At 32.0% G+C, this 20,178-nt stretch overlaps 3 protein-coding genes and 1 long non-coding RNA gene across 5 annotated transcripts; 1 reads left to right on the forward strand and 3 right to left on the reverse strand.

The window, feature by feature from the left end:
* Positions 1-5,346: 5,346 nt before the first annotated feature.
* On the forward strand, positions 5,347-7,627 carry LOC8284535 (putative serine/threonine-protein kinase). 2 transcript variants are annotated; one of them, XM_002519496.3, is made up of 6 exons: positions 5,347-5,615; positions 5,764-5,879; positions 5,990-6,206; positions 6,355-6,592; positions 6,704-6,854; positions 7,044-7,627. In XM_002519496.3, the coding sequence occupies exons 1-6, from the start codon at positions 5,540-5,542 to the stop codon at positions 7,380-7,382; spliced, it is 1,137 nt and encodes a 378-aa protein (XP_002519542.2). In that variant the 5' UTR covers positions 5,347-5,539; the 3' UTR covers positions 7,383-7,627. The 2 variants fall into 2 exon arrangements, with proteins under 2 accessions (XP_002519542.2, XP_048226239.1); XM_048370282.1 differs by having other exon boundaries at positions 6,767-6,854.
* Positions 6,378-8,876, reverse strand: LOC125368699. Its single transcript, XR_007214460.1, has 2 exons — positions 8,662-8,876; positions 6,378-7,204 (listed from the first exon to the last, which is right to left on the reverse strand). It is a non-coding gene; the product is annotated as an uncharacterized LOC125368699 (long non-coding RNA).
* Positions 8,877-12,351: 3,475 nt separating this feature from the next.
* On the reverse strand, positions 12,352-15,336 carry LOC8284534 (serine/threonine-protein kinase-like protein CCR1). The gene has a single exon (XM_002519495.4). It carries the CDS (start codon positions 14,922-14,924, stop codon positions 12,627-12,629), a length of 2,298 nt encoding a protein of 765 aa, XP_002519541.2. The 5' UTR covers positions 14,925-15,336; the 3' UTR covers positions 12,352-12,626.
* A 3,030-nt stretch (positions 15,337-18,366) lies between these two features.
* LOC8284533 (V-type proton ATPase subunit G1) lies at positions 18,367-19,795 on the reverse strand. The gene is made up of 4 exons (XM_002519494.4): positions 19,640-19,795; positions 19,342-19,441; positions 18,827-18,927; positions 18,367-18,684 (listed from the first exon to the last, which is right to left on the reverse strand). The coding sequence occupies exons 2-4, from the start codon at positions 19,430-19,432 to the stop codon at positions 18,541-18,543; spliced, it is 336 nt and encodes a 111-aa protein (XP_002519540.1). The 5' UTR covers positions 19,433-19,441; positions 19,640-19,795; the 3' UTR covers positions 18,367-18,540.
* Positions 19,796-20,178: the final 383 nt, after the last annotated feature.

Below are 20,178 nucleotides of genomic sequence, written 5' to 3' on the forward strand. Positions count from 1 at the left end.
ATCAATTAACACTTAATATCCTATTTAGTGCCATTTGAAAGCACAACTTTTTATATTCCTCTTCATTTTCAAAATTTTTATTGATATTTTCTTTCTTATTTTTCTATTCTCATAGGAATTAATTATTTTATTAATTTAATAATTATTCTTATTTTTAATGTCATATATTTATTCTCTGTTTCTTATTTTATTTTATCTCACTTTTCTTACTTGTATTTTAAATTAAAAAGAATTTTATTAATAATTATCAAAAGTGATTACATCCAAAAGTGATAATGATATTTTAAAATTAATTTTATTTATAATAATATAATTTGATTATTGTTAAGATAACTCGCTTTATGGCGAGCATTAATCTAGTTTTTTGAGTAACTCAATTTTCATAATATATAATAAAGAGATGGAGGAAAAAAGAGAAAAGAAAAAAAAGAAGAGTTATAAAAAATTACTTATTTATTGTTTGTCTTTAAAGTGAGACTTGTAAACCCTAAATTATAAAAGGGAGGGAAGGGCATGTGAGATTGATTTGACACATATTTCAACCTTAAAAAAAAAAAAAAGAAGAGGAGCTTAGGGAGTTTTAGGGTAAAAATGAGGAGCTTATTTGGATCTTTCCTCAAAAGGCAAAAGGGTAAGTGGGTGATGGTAGTGGCGGGTATAATGGGATTGCGTAAAGCTCAACCAAATACATTCATGATTATGGATTTTGATTATGCAAAAGTTGGCTGCTTTTTCCTTTTCTTTTTTTTCATTTTCCGAAAATAATATTAATAATAAATAATAAATAAATAAATAAAGCTTTTTTTCCTGAATAAACTTTTCTTTAGTGCAAGTTTATAAAGTCACCAAAGAAGTAGTAGTTGTGGCTTTTAGATCTATAAAATGGATATAAGTCGAATTTCTAAGAGATAAATTATTAATATCTAAAATTCTATTTAATATTTTAACTTCTTAAAAGGTATATGCATATTTATTATACTGCAAGTTAAGTATTTCTTTTATAAAAATGAAGAGAATAATTTAAATAGGAGAGAGAAAGGGAAATTAAAAATAAAATTATTTAATAATAACAGTGAATAATTATTTTTAAATTTTATAAAATACTTTCATTTTAAATTCAAATATTATTAACTGCTATATTGAGTTATCTATAAAATAATAAAACTAATTATTCTCCTAGCTAGAATGAAGTTAGATTAAACTTTAATGTTTACAAGTTAATCTAGCACTAGCCTGATTAAACCTCAAATTGATCATTTGCTAATATACATTGAAAAAACAAGAATTATAGTTAATTGACTAAAGTTACTAAGATCAAAATTAACAATCATTTCCTTGAATATGACACCAATGGCTACCAGAGAATGGTTGAGAAAAGGGAGAATTTCTTAGTATTCTATTTATTTTAAATTTGATAGTTAATCAAAGAGAGAAGGAGTGATCACTATTTGGTATCAAATTCATAATTAGATAACATTGAAATGACAGCCATCCAGAGGTTCCATTTGCTGTTGTCCATTGAATGTGCTGATTTTAAATATATATAGCTCTAATATTTTTATTTTCCCCTAAAGCATAAGTATATTCATTTTCTTGAAAATGGTAAAACAACTACACTATAAATAAAGTATATATTAACAAATTTATACAATAATCTTATATTTAATCATTTTTATTAAGTAATAAAATTCTTGAGTAATCAAATTTATTTTTTTTTACATAATTAAACTTAATAATTTAATCACTTTTTAATTAATCAAGTATATTAATTATGAATGGGTATAGTGTTTCAATGTATATTGTCATTTTTAATAACTAGATTATAATGGTAGATATATATTTTTAAAGCTAGTATTATTTGTCACAGTTTTTTTAATTTTTAAATATGTAATTCTTAATAAAATATAGATTTAAATATCTTTTGCTATATACTGTCAAATTGTTTACTCACCCATGTGGGTTTAATATGATGCTAACATATCGTCTAAAAAAGAAATATGATGACATTAAATTAAATTATATATTGCATTTCACCTAGTAAATACATATTTAAAATAGAAAAGCACAATATCGCATTCGCATATTATATTTTTAATAAAAACATTGTTTTCTGCTTATTATAATTTTTTTAATTTTTTTCAATTTTTTTTAAAGAAATTACATAAACTATTGACTTTTTTGAAATAATATTATTTACGAGATAAGATCTTTTTTATTTTCAAATATATACAATCCACATTTTGAAAAATATTGCAGACTTTCAAATTTCTTTTTTACGGGATTGTTTATAAAAAAGCTTTTATTCTCTCTTTTTTTTTTTTAACTCTTCTTCATTATGATCTTATTCCATCAATTCTCTCTTGTTTCTCCACTTCTTCACAAGAGACTTATCAATACTTTTAGATAGTAATTGGCGAAGTCACAGTAATCACCGATATTTTTACTTCGGCGGTGCTTGTTCCTTCCTCAGCCACTTCTCTTTCGATAAAGACAACCACTCCCCTTCTCATGTCATGGATTCTCTCAATACTTCTAGTTTTTATTATTTATCCTTTTTCTTTTTCTATATAATTTTCAGTGTTTCTATCCAAAAAATGAAATATATACCGAAATCTGTGAAACGTATACTATTTTATTGTAACTTTTTTATGTTTTCTATAAAAATATAAATATATTAAGTACCTTATATATACAAAACATATATTAAAATAAATTGAATTTATTCTATTATTTTGAATAAACACTGATATTATATTTTTGCTATTGAAAGAAAATTAAATTTCAGAGTAAAAATATGTTAAATAAATTGAAACTTTGATTAAAAGTAACCCAACATATACTTAATATATAGCTAACATATACATTATATACCCACCATGTCATAAAATAAGTGTAATGTGCAGTATTGTCTAAGAATTTACTTTTTTATTTTTATAAATATGCAATCTATATGAATAAAAATAGTTGCACATACCAAATATATATTTAATGAATACTATATTTTATTGAGCGTATACTATTTGCTGCTATTTTTGGCATTTTTCCGAAAAAGATAATATTTATAATTATAAATATATCCAACATATACTAAGATAAATATAATATATGCCAATTTTTAGAGTTTACTTTTTTAATTTTTTATATTTGAAAGAAAGAAAGAAAGAAAGAAAGAAAGAAATAAATAAATAAATAAATATATATATATATATATATTAAAATATTTCAGATATCAAATATATATTTAATATATCTCGAATTTTATCGAATTGATCTCATTTGTTTCTACCTTTTTTTATTATATTATGTTATAATTTAATAATTCTACAGAAATATAAAATAATAAGATAATTATTATAATACTATTTTTTTAATTTCTAATAATTACAAGAGTTATTATATAAATCTCAATTAAATCAAACAATTAAAACTGATATTATTGCTATTAAGAGAAATAATTTTTAAAATTAAAATATTTAAATTAAACAAATTGAAATTTTTTATTAATATATATCCAACACATACCTAATATATATATTTTTACTTTACATTTACAAAAATAAGTTCTTATTATGATGATTTTTAATTTTTTTTAAACAAATGTAATTTATATATAAAATAAATTATATTATTAAAAAATAATTTTAGATACTAATTATATGTATATTCGGTTCTTCATGGTTTGACCTGCAATTAAATTAATATTATTAAATAGATTCTAAATATATATCGGACATATACTAAACATATAACAAAAATTAAATATCATAAAAATTATGAAAATATATACCAAATTGTTAATAATATATTACCATTTTGTTAAAAAAAGTATATCTAACATATACCACCATAATTTTAAAATAATCTTTAATTTATAATATTTTAAAAAAAATTAATAGAAAAAATGATATTTTTAATATTTTTTTTATAGATATTTTTGAAAAAATTCCTTTTCTTTTTGTGAAATAGATAATGCATCACATGAATGAATAAGGATTCCAAGGCTATAAAGTATACAAATTACAATCCAAATTAACATGAAATAAACCTTCACCCAAAACAAGATTGAATAATACCTCATACATTTTGAAGGATTTTTAACTTAAAAACTTAAAATCTTAAGTATGTGATTAATGAACAGCTACTTCCACCATCAAGTTAGTCTCAAATAACAAAGAAATGATAGAAACATAAGATTTTAAAACTTGACCGATTAAAAAGGTAACTCACTACTTAAGGAACTATGATTTTTTTTATGTTCAAGTTGAACATAGATTATGTCTTGATCATTGATTTAAAGTCGAACAGTTTTAATTTATTATCTAAGGTTAAGGTCTGTTTTGATTGTCCCAGTCTTTAGGTATTGAAACCAATGGTTTGGATGGTAAGGGAATAATATAATATATCAGTATTAAGATTTTTCTCAGCTTTGAACGACATAATATGTATTATATAAGGAGGGGAAATAGTATTACTTTTTAGCAAACTTCATCAGTTCAAAAGAAGCTGACTCTAAGTTGACAATCTTAAGAACATACGACTGTTGAGTTTGAAATGCGACATGTTCAAACTGCTGCATGAACCGTAAAACTGTAAATTTAGATCTTTGAAGGAGATGAAATCGGTATTAAAGATTCTTCAGTCACACAAACATAATGATTCTTATTTAGTGCTTTTTACGAATACCCCTTCATTTATATTGGTAAGCTGCCTTTTCTTTAATTTCATTCCAAACTACCATTCTTGTAACTGGTTGAAGCTTACATTACATGAAATTAAGTCTGTTAACAAATTGATACTCGTCTAAAAGAAGTAAGTGACTTGTAATTTAGGACACACCAAAAAAGATCAGCCTAGTTTTCTGAATGGAAAGAGGTTAGAACCAGAAATTTAAATCTAATTTAATTTCATATTCCTTAACCACTGGACCAAAGACTCATTCATCAGAAGAAGAAAGAAAAGAAAGAGACCAAAGACTCATTAGTAACTATTAATTAAGTATTAACTGAATAATTATGATGGGAATTTAGATATCGATTCAAGATAAGCTAAGAAAGAAAACAAGACCTTCATCTTGACTGCGATTTCCTAGAAGAGCCTGCAGATTAGGTGAGAATTAACTAACATAATTAATGTCTGAATATTCACAATTTGCATCTAAATTTTAGTCAAGACTTCATATTCCATTTAGACGTGGTTGAGGTGCATCATCTAAAATCTTCCAAAATAAGAAGAAGAAAAAAATGCAGGAGTAATTTGACTAGAGTAGATGCAAGACTCGATGATGACCAATTATAAGAATGATAATGATCACACAGTTTCACCATATGCGTATAATACATTCAAATGGGAACTGAAGAAAGAATAGTTCAAAAGCCTCCATGTTGACCGAGTCAAAATCCATGGATACTGCCAATTGATCTGTGTTCCTATCTAAAACTAAACTTCTGTATAACTTTTCTTTCCCTATCATCCAAAACAGTCTTGATCCGGACCCGTCTCAGCATTTTTCCAAAACCAAACCAGGTGTGCAATTGCAAACATGAAGTTCCATAGTTGTTTCTCCTTCTGCTCATCCTTCCCTAACTCAAGACCTGCCATCAGTACAATCAGTACAGGTAGCTTATTATACAATTTGGTATATGTTTTGCGTATATCTCTAGAAATTTCTTCTTCTTTATTTTCTGCTCTATTCTACGTTGTTCTTGATCAGCTTTCTTGATCAATATTACTTTCTATTCATATATCTAACCAAACAAAAACCAGGTGAACAAAAACATGGAAACCTGCAAATATTTTCCTCTCGAGAACTGGAGATTGCTACTCACGACTTCTCTTCCTCAAACAAGGTTGGAGAAGGTGCCTTTGGTTCAGTATACATGGTAATTAATTACTAACTTCCCACTTTCCATTACATGAATAAAAAGGAAATCAATTAGAGTGTTCGAAGGGAAAATACTAATTAATGTGTAAAACTGGCTTGACTTTGAAGGGTCAGCTGAAAAATGGTTCTATCGTAGCTGTGAAAGTTCTTTCTGTCGAACTTGAATCAATGCGTGGAGAGAGAGAATTCATATCCGAGTTAGCTGCACTGTCTGATATCAGGCATGAAAATCTTGTTAAACTTCAAGGATGTTGTGTTGATGGAGCTAACAGATACTTGGTCTATGATTACATGGAAAACAACAGCTTAACACAGACCTTGCTTGGTAAGTTGGTGTACATGAATCAAACTATTGATTTCTTGATCAAGTTCTTGTGCATACATATATCTTTACATCATGTGCTATTTGAATATTTATGTTAGGAAATCTGTTCGTTATGTTAAAATTATTATAAAAAAAATTAAAATAATAGGGAAAGAGCAAAACAGGATGAAATTCAGTTGGGAAGCAAGGCGAAATATTTCATTCGGAGTTGCTCGAGGGCTTGCCTATATCCATGAGGAAGTCAAACCCCACATTTTGCATAGAGATATCAAAGCTAGCAACATTCTTCTTGATAAAGATTTTACACCAAAAGTGGCTGATTTTGGTCTTTCAAGAATACTAAGAGACAACACTTCTCATGTCAGTACTCGTGTTGCTGGAACATTGTAATGATCATTCACTAATTTATTTGCATTTAAATTCTTGTTTCTTTGCTTATACTGCTAAAGACAAAGCCATGGCTGATGAGTGTTTTGGATTTGTATATGCAAAAAAAGAGGATATCTTGCTCCAGAATACGCCCTTAGCGGTCATTTGACACGAAAATCGGATGTTTACAGTTTCGGAGTACTGCTATTGGAAATTATCAGCGGACGATCAGCTGTTGATTTTGATTTGGAACTTGGTGAACATTTCCTCGTTCAGAAGGTAGAAACTGTAATCTTTATTGATTTTTCGAGCTTACTTAGATTATTCAGTTATGTATCTCTTCTACCTGAAACCTTGGCGCCGCCTAATGCAGTTTATATAGGAAGGCAAAGCAGACCCTTTATCTGTTCTTGGACACAACCTTATGTATAAAGATAAATATTATGTTGTTTGTGTGAAATTTTGCAGGCATGGGAAGCTTACAACGAAAACAAGCTTCTACAGATAATTGATCCTATTCTTATTATGAACTTCCTTGAAGAAGAAGAAGAAGAAGATGCTCTTAGATTCTTGATAGTGGGCCTACTTTGCGTACAAGAAATAGCGAAGCTCCGCCCACAGATGTCAACCTGTGTAAAAATGATGGTTAATGAAATCGACATTAAAGATATTCAAATTTGTCAACCAGGATGCGTTTCCAATTTAATGGGTGTAAAATTGCATCACAGCCAGACATGTGAAAGCTCTTCTTCATCTAGGGATGCAACCTACACGATGAGCACACGCAGTAGTGTATATTTTAAATAATTCTTGTCTGTTTCTACGCAGAGAAAGGGAAAGAAATGATTATTTATACTGTTAGTTTGTTTAGTCTATAATGGAACAGGAGGGGAGAAAAAGCAAATAACACATTGCTATGGTCAAACTTTTTTATTTTCATATATGTTCCACGAGGAGTTGCTGTATATGATTTAGATTGAAAATTGCAGCCGTTGAATATAGATACATCAGAACGGAAATAAATAAATAAAATCGCTATAAATTTTCTTCAATCATTTTCTTAACATTCACTAGAGTTTTCTTGCAGTGAAATACAATAAAAAATACAATGCGATGCGATGCCATGCGTATTTTTTAAGAATAATAAACCTTAAAAAGAGAGAATTTTTTAAAATTTTTTACATGTTATCATGCTAGTTCTTTAAAATATGTTTTTACAACTTCAATAGCAAAGATTTTATTGGCGAAATATTTTAAAGATTTTTTTTTATAAATTTTTGGTGTTTAAAACGGTCCAACATAAAACTATTATTCTTTTATAAATTCGGCGCTGCATAGATTTAGAGTTAAAAATGTATCATTTAGCTTAATGATTTGGGTTGGCAGCATAGTTTTATACCATAAACTTTCTTTACATGAAATGTGAATAAAGAAGAAGACAGAACAAACAAAAACAATCTTCAAAGCAGGAAACCATCAACAAGAATTATAAAAGGAAGAAGACAAATAAAGATTAAACTCTTCCTTTGAGTGTTCTTACTTACCAATTTCAGTCAAACAGGCATGCAAAAAATGAATGGAGGCTTGGTAGAATTATAGGTTTTACAAAATGACCCTACTAAAGATACACTAATATATACATATATCTACATGACTATTATAAGATAACTAATTGTCATTTCAATGCCGTTATGGAAGACGTTGAATTGAGAGAGTTTCAGTGAAAATTAAAAGAGAATAATTTCTCTTAAATTTTAATATTTAATTAATACATAAATCCTTAAAGAACCAACTTATTTCCTTATTAAATAAGTAAATAATAATAATATTAGATATTTATTAAATTTTAAAAAAATATTATTTGTAATTATTAATTATTAAAAATAAATAATTAAAAAATGAATTCTTTATTTCTATATACCATTTCCTTAATGTTTTGTTATTTGTGCTTATGAGTGGTGGAATTTTAGAAAATTACCAAAAATAAAAAATTTCAAAACTTATTAAATAGAAAGAAACTTATATCTATCAGGCATGCCACCAGAGTATAAAAAAATAAAAAAAGGTGGTTTGCTTATACTCCTACCATTCGCATATAGGCCGCCAAATTCCCGACGAGCTCTGCAAATGGCAGGCACACAAGAAGTTAGAAAGGAACATAGAATTAGTGAATTGAGCTGAGATATGCAAAGTAAAGAAAATAACGAAATTTGCATTATACTCTGAAGCATCGAAAAAAAGTTGAAACTTCAAACCAGGATGAATTAGCAGTCATAATTTATGGCAGTAATTGGACTTGGAAGTGTCTTGCATGGGGGTTTGGAATCAAGCAATAAAGGTGAACCATTTTTAAAGTGCAATACAAGAGGAAAGGCATGAATAAATAAGACCCTACTTGCTGCAATGCGTTTTAACTTGTAAGTGACAATTTGCACTTGCTTACACCCATTATCTAGCTTTTGAGTTGGCAATTTGGCATAATGCAGACAAAGCTAAAGGAATCCTTCCACCTGAAAGTTTCTTTCTTTTCTAGCATTCTTTTTTGTTTTGTTTTGTCTCTAAATTTGGTGAGGGTTGTAAGGTTGTGCTGCATATCCTTAAAATGAGTAATAAAGAAAGAAAGCTTTGTGGAGATAGAAATGCATAGATGAGGTTGGCAATTCTTTCTTTTGAACCCCACCTATCTGGTTTTCGAGGCCTTTTGGTTTTCTTTCTTTTTCCCCCTTTTTTCAGGATCAAAAGCAAAAAGATTTTTTCAATCCTCTGAAACTGTTTTGTCTTCAAGTGTTTGGAGCAATTTGGATTCTCCATACCCTCTAGTTGAATCTTCCAGAGTATCACTTGTAAATCATGTGGATCAAGCCGAGAAACAGAATTGGAATTTGTTTTCATCATCTCTAACATTAGTAGTACAAGCTCAGTAAACCATCTGTACGGGTCTATCTTCTGACCTCATCCGAATTTCGTTATCACAAGCTATGCTTCTTGATTAAGACCTTGTAATATGCAAAAATTGACGTCTCATATTTAATTCTTCTAATCACTATTTAATATCTATTTTTTAATATAATAGTTTATATATTACCTGTATATATCATTCTTCAGAACTTGAGAGGGCAGATGATATATGCAAAACTGTTCGATCATTCTGCATTTTGCATTACGAATTGCTTTCTATATCACCAAACTTTTCTTCAATTTTCTTTTAAGTACAGAAAAGAAGAATGGCCAAAGCCAATCATGGCCTAGACTAACAAATAGTTTATTGTTAACATTATTTCAAATATAAAACAGAATCAATAACAATTTACTTGCAAAATGACATTCTTGAAAAGATTAAACTACATTCACATAGGCAACAAGAAGAACATGTTCATAGTATCACCAAGAATCAAATTATATACCTAAGGAAGTACTAATTCTATTATATTTGGAGAAAGAGATAATTTTATACATAAAAAAGTCGAACAAGTTGGCTCAAACAGGCAATTCCTTCCCTAAGGAGCCGCACCACCTTCGTGTTTTAGTGAACTTCTGGTCACTGCAGCATATGTGAGCAAATACCGCCAGGAACAAAGAAGTGTAAAGCATGTATATCTCTATGCCAATTCATTCATTTAACAAGTTCCCTCTTTCTTCATGTCAGCTACAACTCTATACCAATTTGAGTTCCTAGACTCAGAATCTGTCTGAAAGGAGATACAGAACAAAGAACAGAAAAAAGCAAGCTTCATGGCAGGATAAAAATTCAATTGTAGAATATTTATGAAAGAAAAACAAAGAAAGATAAAGCATAATCAAAAGATCATGATAGAATATATGGTCATTATCTCTCTGTTAGAAGTAAAAAAATCCTCAAAAGCGGGGAAGAAAGTCATCGAAAGGGATCCTGCAAGATGGTGGATTAAGATATATAGTTTCTTCTGACTCATGGCCAGAAAGGTGGAAGATAGGCATATTAAATGTATGCACACGAAGGATGAATTGAGAGAAACATTCCATTCCCTGATAGAAAATGCATAGCAGCATGCATGGCTCCTTGCATGCCATCTGCAGAGACCACCAAGCTTCTGATGAACTTCACAAATGGCATACAGGGAGCCAGGCACACAATTAAGCTGCACGCATTTATGTCTAGTAGCTTAGGATATGCCAAAACAGAAGCATGCATTATTTATTTGTAGCATTGAAATTTCAAAGCAGGATAGAAAGCGATGTCGATAGCTACCAAGTGGACACAAGTGAACTGGGCCTGAAAGTGCCTGCATGCAGTTTGGAAGCACCAAAACTCAAGTAGCAAAGAGCATTTAAAGAGGAGAGGCAAGTATAAATAGGACTGTACTGGCTTCTAGATGACGACTAATTCCCCCATCACTTTATTTTCCATTAAAACCAACTAGCTATAGCTTTTGAGTTGGCAATTTGGCGTAATGCAGGTATATAGCTAAAGGCATCACTCCACCTGAGAGGTTATTTCTTTTCTGGCATTTTTTGTCTCTAAACTTGGTGAAGGTATAGCTTTACTATGAGTTACGAAGAAGCTTTGAGGAGATAAAGAGAGAACAGATGATGTTGGCTTTTCTTTTTGAGCCCCATCTAGTCTCTGAGGTCTTTTTTTTTTTTCTTTTTTTTTCAGTTTTTCAGGATCAAAAGTAAATGTCTTTTCCCCTCTTCTGAAACTGCTTTGTCTAGGACTGGGTTTGTTTGATGCATTTGGATTCTTCTCCATGGCCACCGCCTGAATTTTTCAAGTATAGTTCTATGTCATGTGAACCAAGCCAAGAAATTTTCTTCTCACCATCTCTAACATTAATGCCACTAGCTGAAACTCCTCTTGCTCTAGAGATCAGTCTTTTGACCTCATTAAATCATTCGTTCCTCCATAGATGTAAAAATATAATTGAACTAGCAAGGCAGGTGTTAGAGATAGCAAGTGCTTGGAGTTGGACCGCAATCATTATTTTGAAGTGTTTGATAAATAGTGATTGGTATAGGCTCTTAATCACTAGTCCTGAACAGCTAGCTGCCATTTGCTGGCACTGGCAGTTAATTAAATGCAACTGCTAATCTAAACAGGCCCGTAGGCTGTAGTGACAAGAAAATGTCCCACCCTAATTAAAAGGATTACAAGGCAGCGCTCCCACAATAAATCTTAACGTCTATTATCCTTTCTGATTACAAATGCTCGGCTACTCAAAGCTTTGAGAACGCTCAATAAAATCTGAATTGCAGTTTTAACTGTTTTTGCTGATTTTGGTGTAAGGGTTAGTTTCTGATCCAATAATGCAAGAACTGAATACAAAATTAAGGACATAAGAGCCGAGGGTATTGGAAAGTGAAGTTGTTAGCAGATAGATTGCTTAGGCTTGAATAGAAGTGTCTAGCAGTTGGGTAGGTCGAACATTTTAATTATGCCCTGCTTGCTAGGTTCATCTATATTGGTATTTTCACATATTTAACCAGTGTGTACTTTAAGGCTTAAGACGTGGTGTGGAAAGGGAAGAAAATGGGAGGAAAATTAATTCAATACAGTTGCAAAGACGCCACCTGCAATGTTTGAGGTGCAATGTTTGAGGTACGAGTCTAAGAAACAAGAAAGTTGAAGTTAAACCATGACCATTTTGCATCAACATCTAATGATACTTGAGCTGGTAACTAGATAAGTGTAAATAATGCATATATAATTGAGTAAATGTGTAGAAGAGACATCGTTTTAATGAAACAATAAGATATTTTGCGGAGCATTATTCCGTCTGGTAGTAGTTACATATGGAGCTTGTCCTTCAACACAAGGAGGAAACTTTATTGTATAAAATTTCATGAAAATAGAACAAATGTAGAATCATATTGTAACGACTGAATCCCTTTTATGTTTCTTGGGCATAAAGGATTCAAGCACAAAATGTCATAGAAAGAATGTTTAAGCAGCATCATGTACAAGAAGCTCAAAAATATACAGTTACAAAATAGCATTGCTCACTTGAGGTGCTGTTACAAGTACCTTCTTTATCAGTTCGATTTCACCCAACACCTAAGGATCCAATTTGAAGACTACAAGGTATCCTTCACAATTTGTTCCAACCAGGTCGCCAAATCAGACATAGTAGGACGGTCTTTAGGATCTTCTTTGACAGCCAATTCTGCTATATCAGAAAGTTTAAGTAAGGGCTCAACATTTTTTGGAAGAGCCACATCCTCATCAATTATTGCAGCTCCTTTACCCTGTCTAATCAATGGAACTGCCCACTCAACTATACTTGGAGGTGTGTGATCTCTATCATATGCTTTTCTTCCACTTAGAATCTCTAGGAGCACAATTCCAAAGTCGTAAACATCAGTTTTCATGTCTCCACAAAAATCCTTCTCATTTGAAGTGATAAGCCCAAAATCTGCAATTCGTGCTCCCCACTCAGTATCCAAAAGAATGTTTGAAGTCTTGACATTGCGATGGACGATTGGGGGCTCAGCTTCTTTATGAAGGTACTCAAGTCCCTTTGCAACCTGCATTGAAACCTTTAGCCTAAGGCTCCAATTCAAAGGAGAAAGTCCACTATGGAGGTGGTCATGAAGTGTGCCATGGGGCATATACTCATAAACAAGCAACCTCTCTCCCATCTCTGCGCAGTAACCTAACAAGTTCACAATATTGCAATGTCTGGCATTACATAGAACTTCCAGCTCCATTTCGAAATCCCTGCTGTTAGAGTGGATTATCGTAGCAGCATTTGCCCTCTTGACTGCAACTTGCCTCCCATCAGCTAGAACAGCTTTATAAACAAAACCATAGCTTCCCCTACCAAGCTCATTGAACTCTTTGAACCCATTGGTGGCATCTTTTAGCTCTGACAGTCGGAATACTTGAGCGACACCAGGACAAGAAGTCATTGATGGAGGCTGGCATGAATCAGAAGCATTATCAGTTTCCAACTCAGATTTTCCTATGCAAGACTTGAACTGTTTCTTGGACCCTTCTTCTTTCCGAGAGGCAATCAAACATGGACGAATATAGCAACAGATGATTAGCAATAGAAAACCTAACACAGTTGATCCAATTATGATTACTAATTGTAATCTATTTAAGTGAAGCCATAGCTTCTCCTTTTCAGATGGTTGCATCCCACAAACATCCCTACAAGAACTGTTCTGGCAAAGAGAGCAATCTGTGCATACTCTATCAGTATTCTCAGTACATGGACTAGACAAGAAAAAACCTTGAGAGCAATTCGACCCACATGGAGAGCAAATTCTTAAATCCTTCCTTACGCACAAGCTTGTCAAATCTGGTTCACTGAGCATACTTGCATTGAAAACAAACTCCCCATCAGCACAAGAGCCAGGACCACATAGCCCAGGACTGCACAACTCCAGTGGAGGATTATACTCCGGTGGCGAAGTCCCATTTATAAACCAGCAATCAATAACCAAATCATTTTCCCTGATTGCACATGTAGTGAAATCAGAAGAAGCAATTGCCATAAACCCAGAACCACCTTTTGGAGCTGAGGATAGATTAAAGCTCCCCCAACACTCAACAGCATGATTATCTTTCCTAATTCCACAAAAATGGTTAGCTCCAGCAGTTAAAGACACAAACTGGGTCCCAACTGGAGGGCTTAAAAAGACATCATTACTAGTGCCCCAACATTGTACCTCATTAGACTCTTCCAGAATCCCACATACAGAACTTATGCCTGAAGCTAAAGCAACAAAATTAACTGACCCCTTTGAAACACCTAAGCGCAGTGAGTTAGGCCCCCAACAAAAGGCTCCACCTTCTCTGACACTTCCACAGCTAAATCCTTCACCAGAAACAACTTTGCTGAAAACAAGATTACTAATAGACTGATCATAAAAATTGCTGCTTTGTATAGAAGTTAAACTATTATTAGCACCCTTTACAATCCCCCAGCAATCAATAGTACCCGAATCATGATCGGAATAGTAAGATCCTCTAATAGCACATACATGATTCCTCCCAGCAGCAATATGGAAATAAGCAGTATTTTTGTAAATAGAAGGAACAAGATCTAGACCACCTGAACTCCAACAAAATGCTTGTGAACTGTTTGCTAAAATGCCGCATAGAAACCCTTCGCCGCCAGATAAAGCCGCCATAGCAGGAATGCTGCTAAAATAAGCAGAGGAAGTAGACGGCGGACTAGAGGATGATAACGATAAAGTTGTGTTCTTTGTCCAACAGATAACCTCCTGCTTGCCACTGGCATCAATGGCACAGAAGAAGCCATTATCACCAAAAGCAGCGGAGATGGGTCCCATGGATCCGAACCCAGATGCGCCAATGCAGAAAAAGAGAAAGAGAAGAATTAAGAGAGTGAAACAAGGTGGCATGGCTTAATTGGGTAGTATCAGGTATGTCATGGAATGGAGTAATGGAGCATTGTGCGTAGAGGTGCTGGTTTGGTGGTGCTGTTGAAAGACTTGGAGTAGAGTCGGAGTAGTGATTGTGATGATGATGTTGTAGGTGACGATGCAAGAACATGGGTGTTGCCACCATTTTTACAGTGTTGTTGTTGGACCGTTAAGACACTTTGAAGGCAAATTTTACCGCGAAATATAATATTGCCGTTATGCCGTGGGTTATTGGTTGTTAGATTTCCCTCTGTTTAACAATTGGGGAATCTATTCCCTCTTTCCATCAATAGGGCAATCTTTTCACCGAAGATGGAGAAAATCGAATGTGTCGCTTGAAATAATTCTCCCGAGTCTTTGCCTTTACTGCGAGTTCGCTCCTCCCGAGTCCACTGTATAATTCATGACATATTCTCTTAATTTATTTTTTCAATTCGATTTCATAATTAAATCGGACTAAGTAACAGCAATTTTAATTTTTATTTAAAAATGAATAAATAAATTTTCATAAAACTGATATACATATCATTAGGTTATTTATTTTTACTTTAAAATAATAATACACTAATAACAAAAGTAGATAATTGTTAAGTACAACATTATTCAACATAATTTATAAACACATATTGAATTGGTTTAGTTGGTCTAATCATGAGGGATTCTTGATAATTGTAGAACGCAGACAATAACTCAATTTATGAATATAAGTATGAATAAGTTCAACCTTTGAACCAAACCAACATATAATGAATTTTGTAGAAAAAACAATAGTGTATAATGAACTGTCTCCAGTCCACTAATGCAAAAAGAGCAAGAAAGGGGATCGAGAAGCAGCCAATACAGAATCCAAGATGAACCCATTTTAGAATTTTTAAAATGGCCACCACCCACCAAATTGCATAAATAAATTATCAAACAATATAAATGTATAATGGCACAAAAGGTACAGATACAAGTGATCTTCTACACATATATATTATATTTTATTTTTTTAAAAGAAAGAAGTAAAAGAAGATACAAGTGATCTTCATGAATTGTGACATTTACATTAAGTGATGACACTGTCGTAAATTAAACACTTGTGTTTTGCATAATTAATGGTTCCACTTCAATGAATGGACACTTAGACAATCCAACTTATTAGCAAATTGTCTACTCCCTTCAGTATTAACTGAGTCTACTTTTCTCATGACACATCAATTATGTAGCTTATGGTCCCTTTTCTTGAATTTTGTCTCTATCACAATAAACTATTTAATTATTTTATGAACAATACATGTGGTAAAGGGCTGTTTGTTTCTTGTTTTCTTTTATTTTCTTACATGAATTCCTTTAATTATTGACATTCTCTCATATAACATTTCGCTTTCATATTCATCCATGTTACCAGTGATAATATTCTTTATATATATCAAGTTCAATTGTTCAAAGAACTATATTTTATCAATTTTACCATCGAATATATCTTTTATGATAATGGATCTCTCTACTAAATGCTAGATTTGGGTAGATATATAACATTATTCAGACATGTTTCTTGTTGTTAATATAATATAAGTTATTCTTTTTCCACTTGAAACCACCAACTTAATCAAGCTTTGCTGCATCACCTTCATATCATTTTCCTGATGAAATAATCGATCATTTCACGTGGTTGTTTGGTCAGCTGTCTGGACTCTACCGAGGAAGAAAAGGACTTATGATGGTGGTCATATATATATATATATAGCCACTGCATGCACCTCTTTACTGTACCCTAGTCAACCACCTTCTCCTAATCCTCCAAAATCCATATCTCATTGGTCGGGTTTTACAATCCATTTATGGTACCCTTTTGCATTAATTTACATCCTGTTCTTTCTAAGCATATCGAAGTTCAGATTTTGATTGCTACTTCTACCCCACTACATATTTGAGGAAGATTATGCAACTGGGTTTTGTCATTATCATGTTCTTCGCTATCCAAGTAGGAGAAACTAAAAATATTTATCTCAGGATAAAGAGAAATAGCAGATAAAAATAAATAAATAAATAACTCACGCCAGAGATAACGGCCCATCAGTTGATTAGATTAAAATATTTTTGGAGATCATTCAATAGATTCCAAGTTTGAAGGCAAAGCAGGATATGGAAAATCTGTAGGAAATGCCACAGGATGATCCTTACTTGGAATGAGAAACGAAATTAAAGGCAAGGAGAATTGCATTTGCATTAATATTGTTCGAGTGAAGAAGATGGTGAGCAGCAGCAAACCCACTTGTTTACTAGACACTGACTGTTGCATGTGGTATGTCGTGGAGATTAGATATATAAAGATGCTATTTACTTTGGATTGTTTATGTAGTTACAATCTTTTTAGATTTTGTTTGTTGGCTAGATTTGATATTAGAAAAATCAAATAAAATTCCCCTTTCTTTTGCTTTAATGCCAATCAATTTTGTTATTTATAAGCAGATGTTCAATTGGCCAAAAAGCGCAATTTAGATATGATAATGATAAACAAATTTATAATAGGAGTCCAAATAGACTCTTTAATTAGCTCTAATCACAGGCCTAAGTGCCAAATAGAAATTGGACCTAGATTGCCAGTTTGGTTCTAACTTGAAACTATGTTTTAAAAAAATTACAACCCACGGTCCATTTCTAATTCCATTTTTTTTATGGAATTAAAATTATTTATTGAATTCCAATTCCATCTAGTTCCATACCAGGGTTTAATTTTACTCTTAGATTCCTATTATGTTGAAAAATAAACATAATAGATTACTTAGTTTTGAGTAGTAAATAGTTGCTCATTAGTCAAGAGGGTATCCTACAAGGCTTCCAAATGGTTTGGTAACATTGTCAGCTTTTTACCACCTCTCAGAATGTTACCATACATTGTTAAATTAAGAAAACCGATAAATTTTTTAGTAGACTCAGATTTACCACGTCACGTCTGGATAAAATTAATTATATAATTATTATAAATTTAATCAATTTTGGTACAAGTGCAATTATTCTGTTAGTGCATTCATTTTGGTTTTTGAATGATTTATTTTCCTTCACACCTACTAAAGTAGGGAAATTTAGATCCATTCTTCTAAAGAGAAAAACAAAAACAAAAACAGAGTAGTAGATGTCTAACTTAAGATATAAAGTTCTTAAAATCTGAATAGTCAACATCCATCTCACCAATAAGACTAACAGAAAGGCTCAGGTATGTAGCTTTTCATGGATTTCTGTTAGACAGACTCGTTGAGGAGATGCTACAATCTAACCTTCTCAAGTGTATATATTCCTCTTACATGTATATGAATACTACACAACCAACTCAATGAACATATTAACAAAAAGAAGAATGTATAAAAGTGATCACAGAAAATCCAATATCCTGCCACATTCTGCAGAAGAAAAGAAGAAAAAAAAAACAAATTCTTCCTAGACGAATTCAAACTCATACTGATAATTTGTATATAGCAACGGTGTCTGTATAATTATTTCCAACAAAGGACATATCAACTTGTAAACATGCAGAAGAAGTCATAGAATTCTAATATCTAGGATAAGCCAAGCTAAAATAAACAAATTATTTTGACCATTTGCACACTCAGGCTTAGTTTTTCACAGTTGTGGCATGCTTCAGGAGCATGTTGACAACATCACGAGATATTCTTGCAGCCTCAGCCTTCAGGTGACTAATCTTTGTATCTGTCTCTTGTTCAAGTCGCTTCACATTAGAAGTTGAATCACCAGTGCTCTTCAAGGGTCATTTCATGACATAAAAGGTAAAAAAGCATATCACAACATAACAAATGTAAAAGAAACACTTGAAGCTACATGGAACTACATGATTTAAAAGTTTAATTATGAAAATATGGAAATGGATACATGTAAATTACCCCTGCTACTTTCATCTGAAACTCACGGTCCACAAGGGATCGATATTCACCAATCTCGTTATCAGCTTCTTCTTTTGCTTGTTTTAGTCTTGCCAGTTTTGCTTAAAGCAGGAACCCACGACACAAAAGTAGTTAGGAAACAGACTTTCACATATAATTGCACATCCAAGTAAATCTCGTAACCATCTTTCAAGTACTTTTCTACAAAAAATACTATCAGAGAACTGAAAAAAAATTTAGTGCTTCAAGAATACGAGTTTTTCCATTCAGCAAACACATAAAATACACTGCCTATATATAGATTTAGATTTGCAACCGACGGGCAATTATCAACATTGTGCATTTATGCCAAAAGGCAAAACCTGAGAGAAACCCTTTCCAGCAAAACACACAAGCACACATATGACACTATCTGTATGTTTGATTTGCCAACGAAATAATCTAAAGAAACAAAGATACACAAAATCCTGAAGTCATTTACATGAGAGTTGAGAGAAATTCTGAAGGTACTGTACCAATTCGGGCATCATTGACAATGTGTTGAGCTTGTTGTTCTGCAGCCAACAATTGCTGAATTCCACCTCGGTTCCTGCTATTGCCTTCCATTTTTTATTCCTGCAAATGGGACACTCACTTTTCAATGACAAGATTGATTTAAGATTAATTATTTGATCAAGCATTCAAAAGAAAGATCTCGCATTCAATTTTTTCTGATGCATCGAACAGAGTGTTTTGGTTATCAAAGTTATAACTAAAATTGAAAATGGCAGAGAAAGAGATATTAAGAGAAGGTGGGGAAGCCAAAACACGTACCTTTCGAGTACAGCCAAGATGCGAACTTTCCTCTGATAATAACTGAGGGCAAAGGATCATCCCTTCCGTATACTAATCCGCTATTTCTAAACGAGATGTCCTATACGAGTAATGTTAATTTGAAACGTTCTTTCCCTATAAATGAGCCACCGGCTGCCTATAACCCAAACGACATGCCGTAGACATACATTTTTTTTTCTCTCTCTATGAATGCGTTTGTTTTGTCGTATAAATGAATTGCACAATCATATATATGAAAAGTCTTAGATTAAGATTCTCAAAGAGAAAAAGAAAAACCTTAGAGTAAAGCATTTATTTATGTATTGGGCAATTCTTGAATTATCCTTTTATTACAAAGCGAAAATGCTTTATTATGTTAAGGTTCTTGAAAGTATTTATGATTAGGTGAATTTCCAGGTATAGTCATAGGTGAATTTCCAGGTATAATCATTTTACAAGGATCTTCATTAAGCGTTGATATGGGCTTTGGCCGTACTAAGCATGACTAGACCTGTTTATGGGCCGGGCTCGGGCCGGGC

This window comes from Ricinus communis, chromosome 10 (genome assembly GCF_019578655.1).
Source record: "Ricinus communis isolate WT05 ecotype wild-type chromosome 10, ASM1957865v1, whole genome shotgun sequence".
Lineage (NCBI taxonomy): Eukaryota > Viridiplantae > Streptophyta > Magnoliopsida > Malpighiales > Euphorbiaceae > Ricinus > Ricinus communis.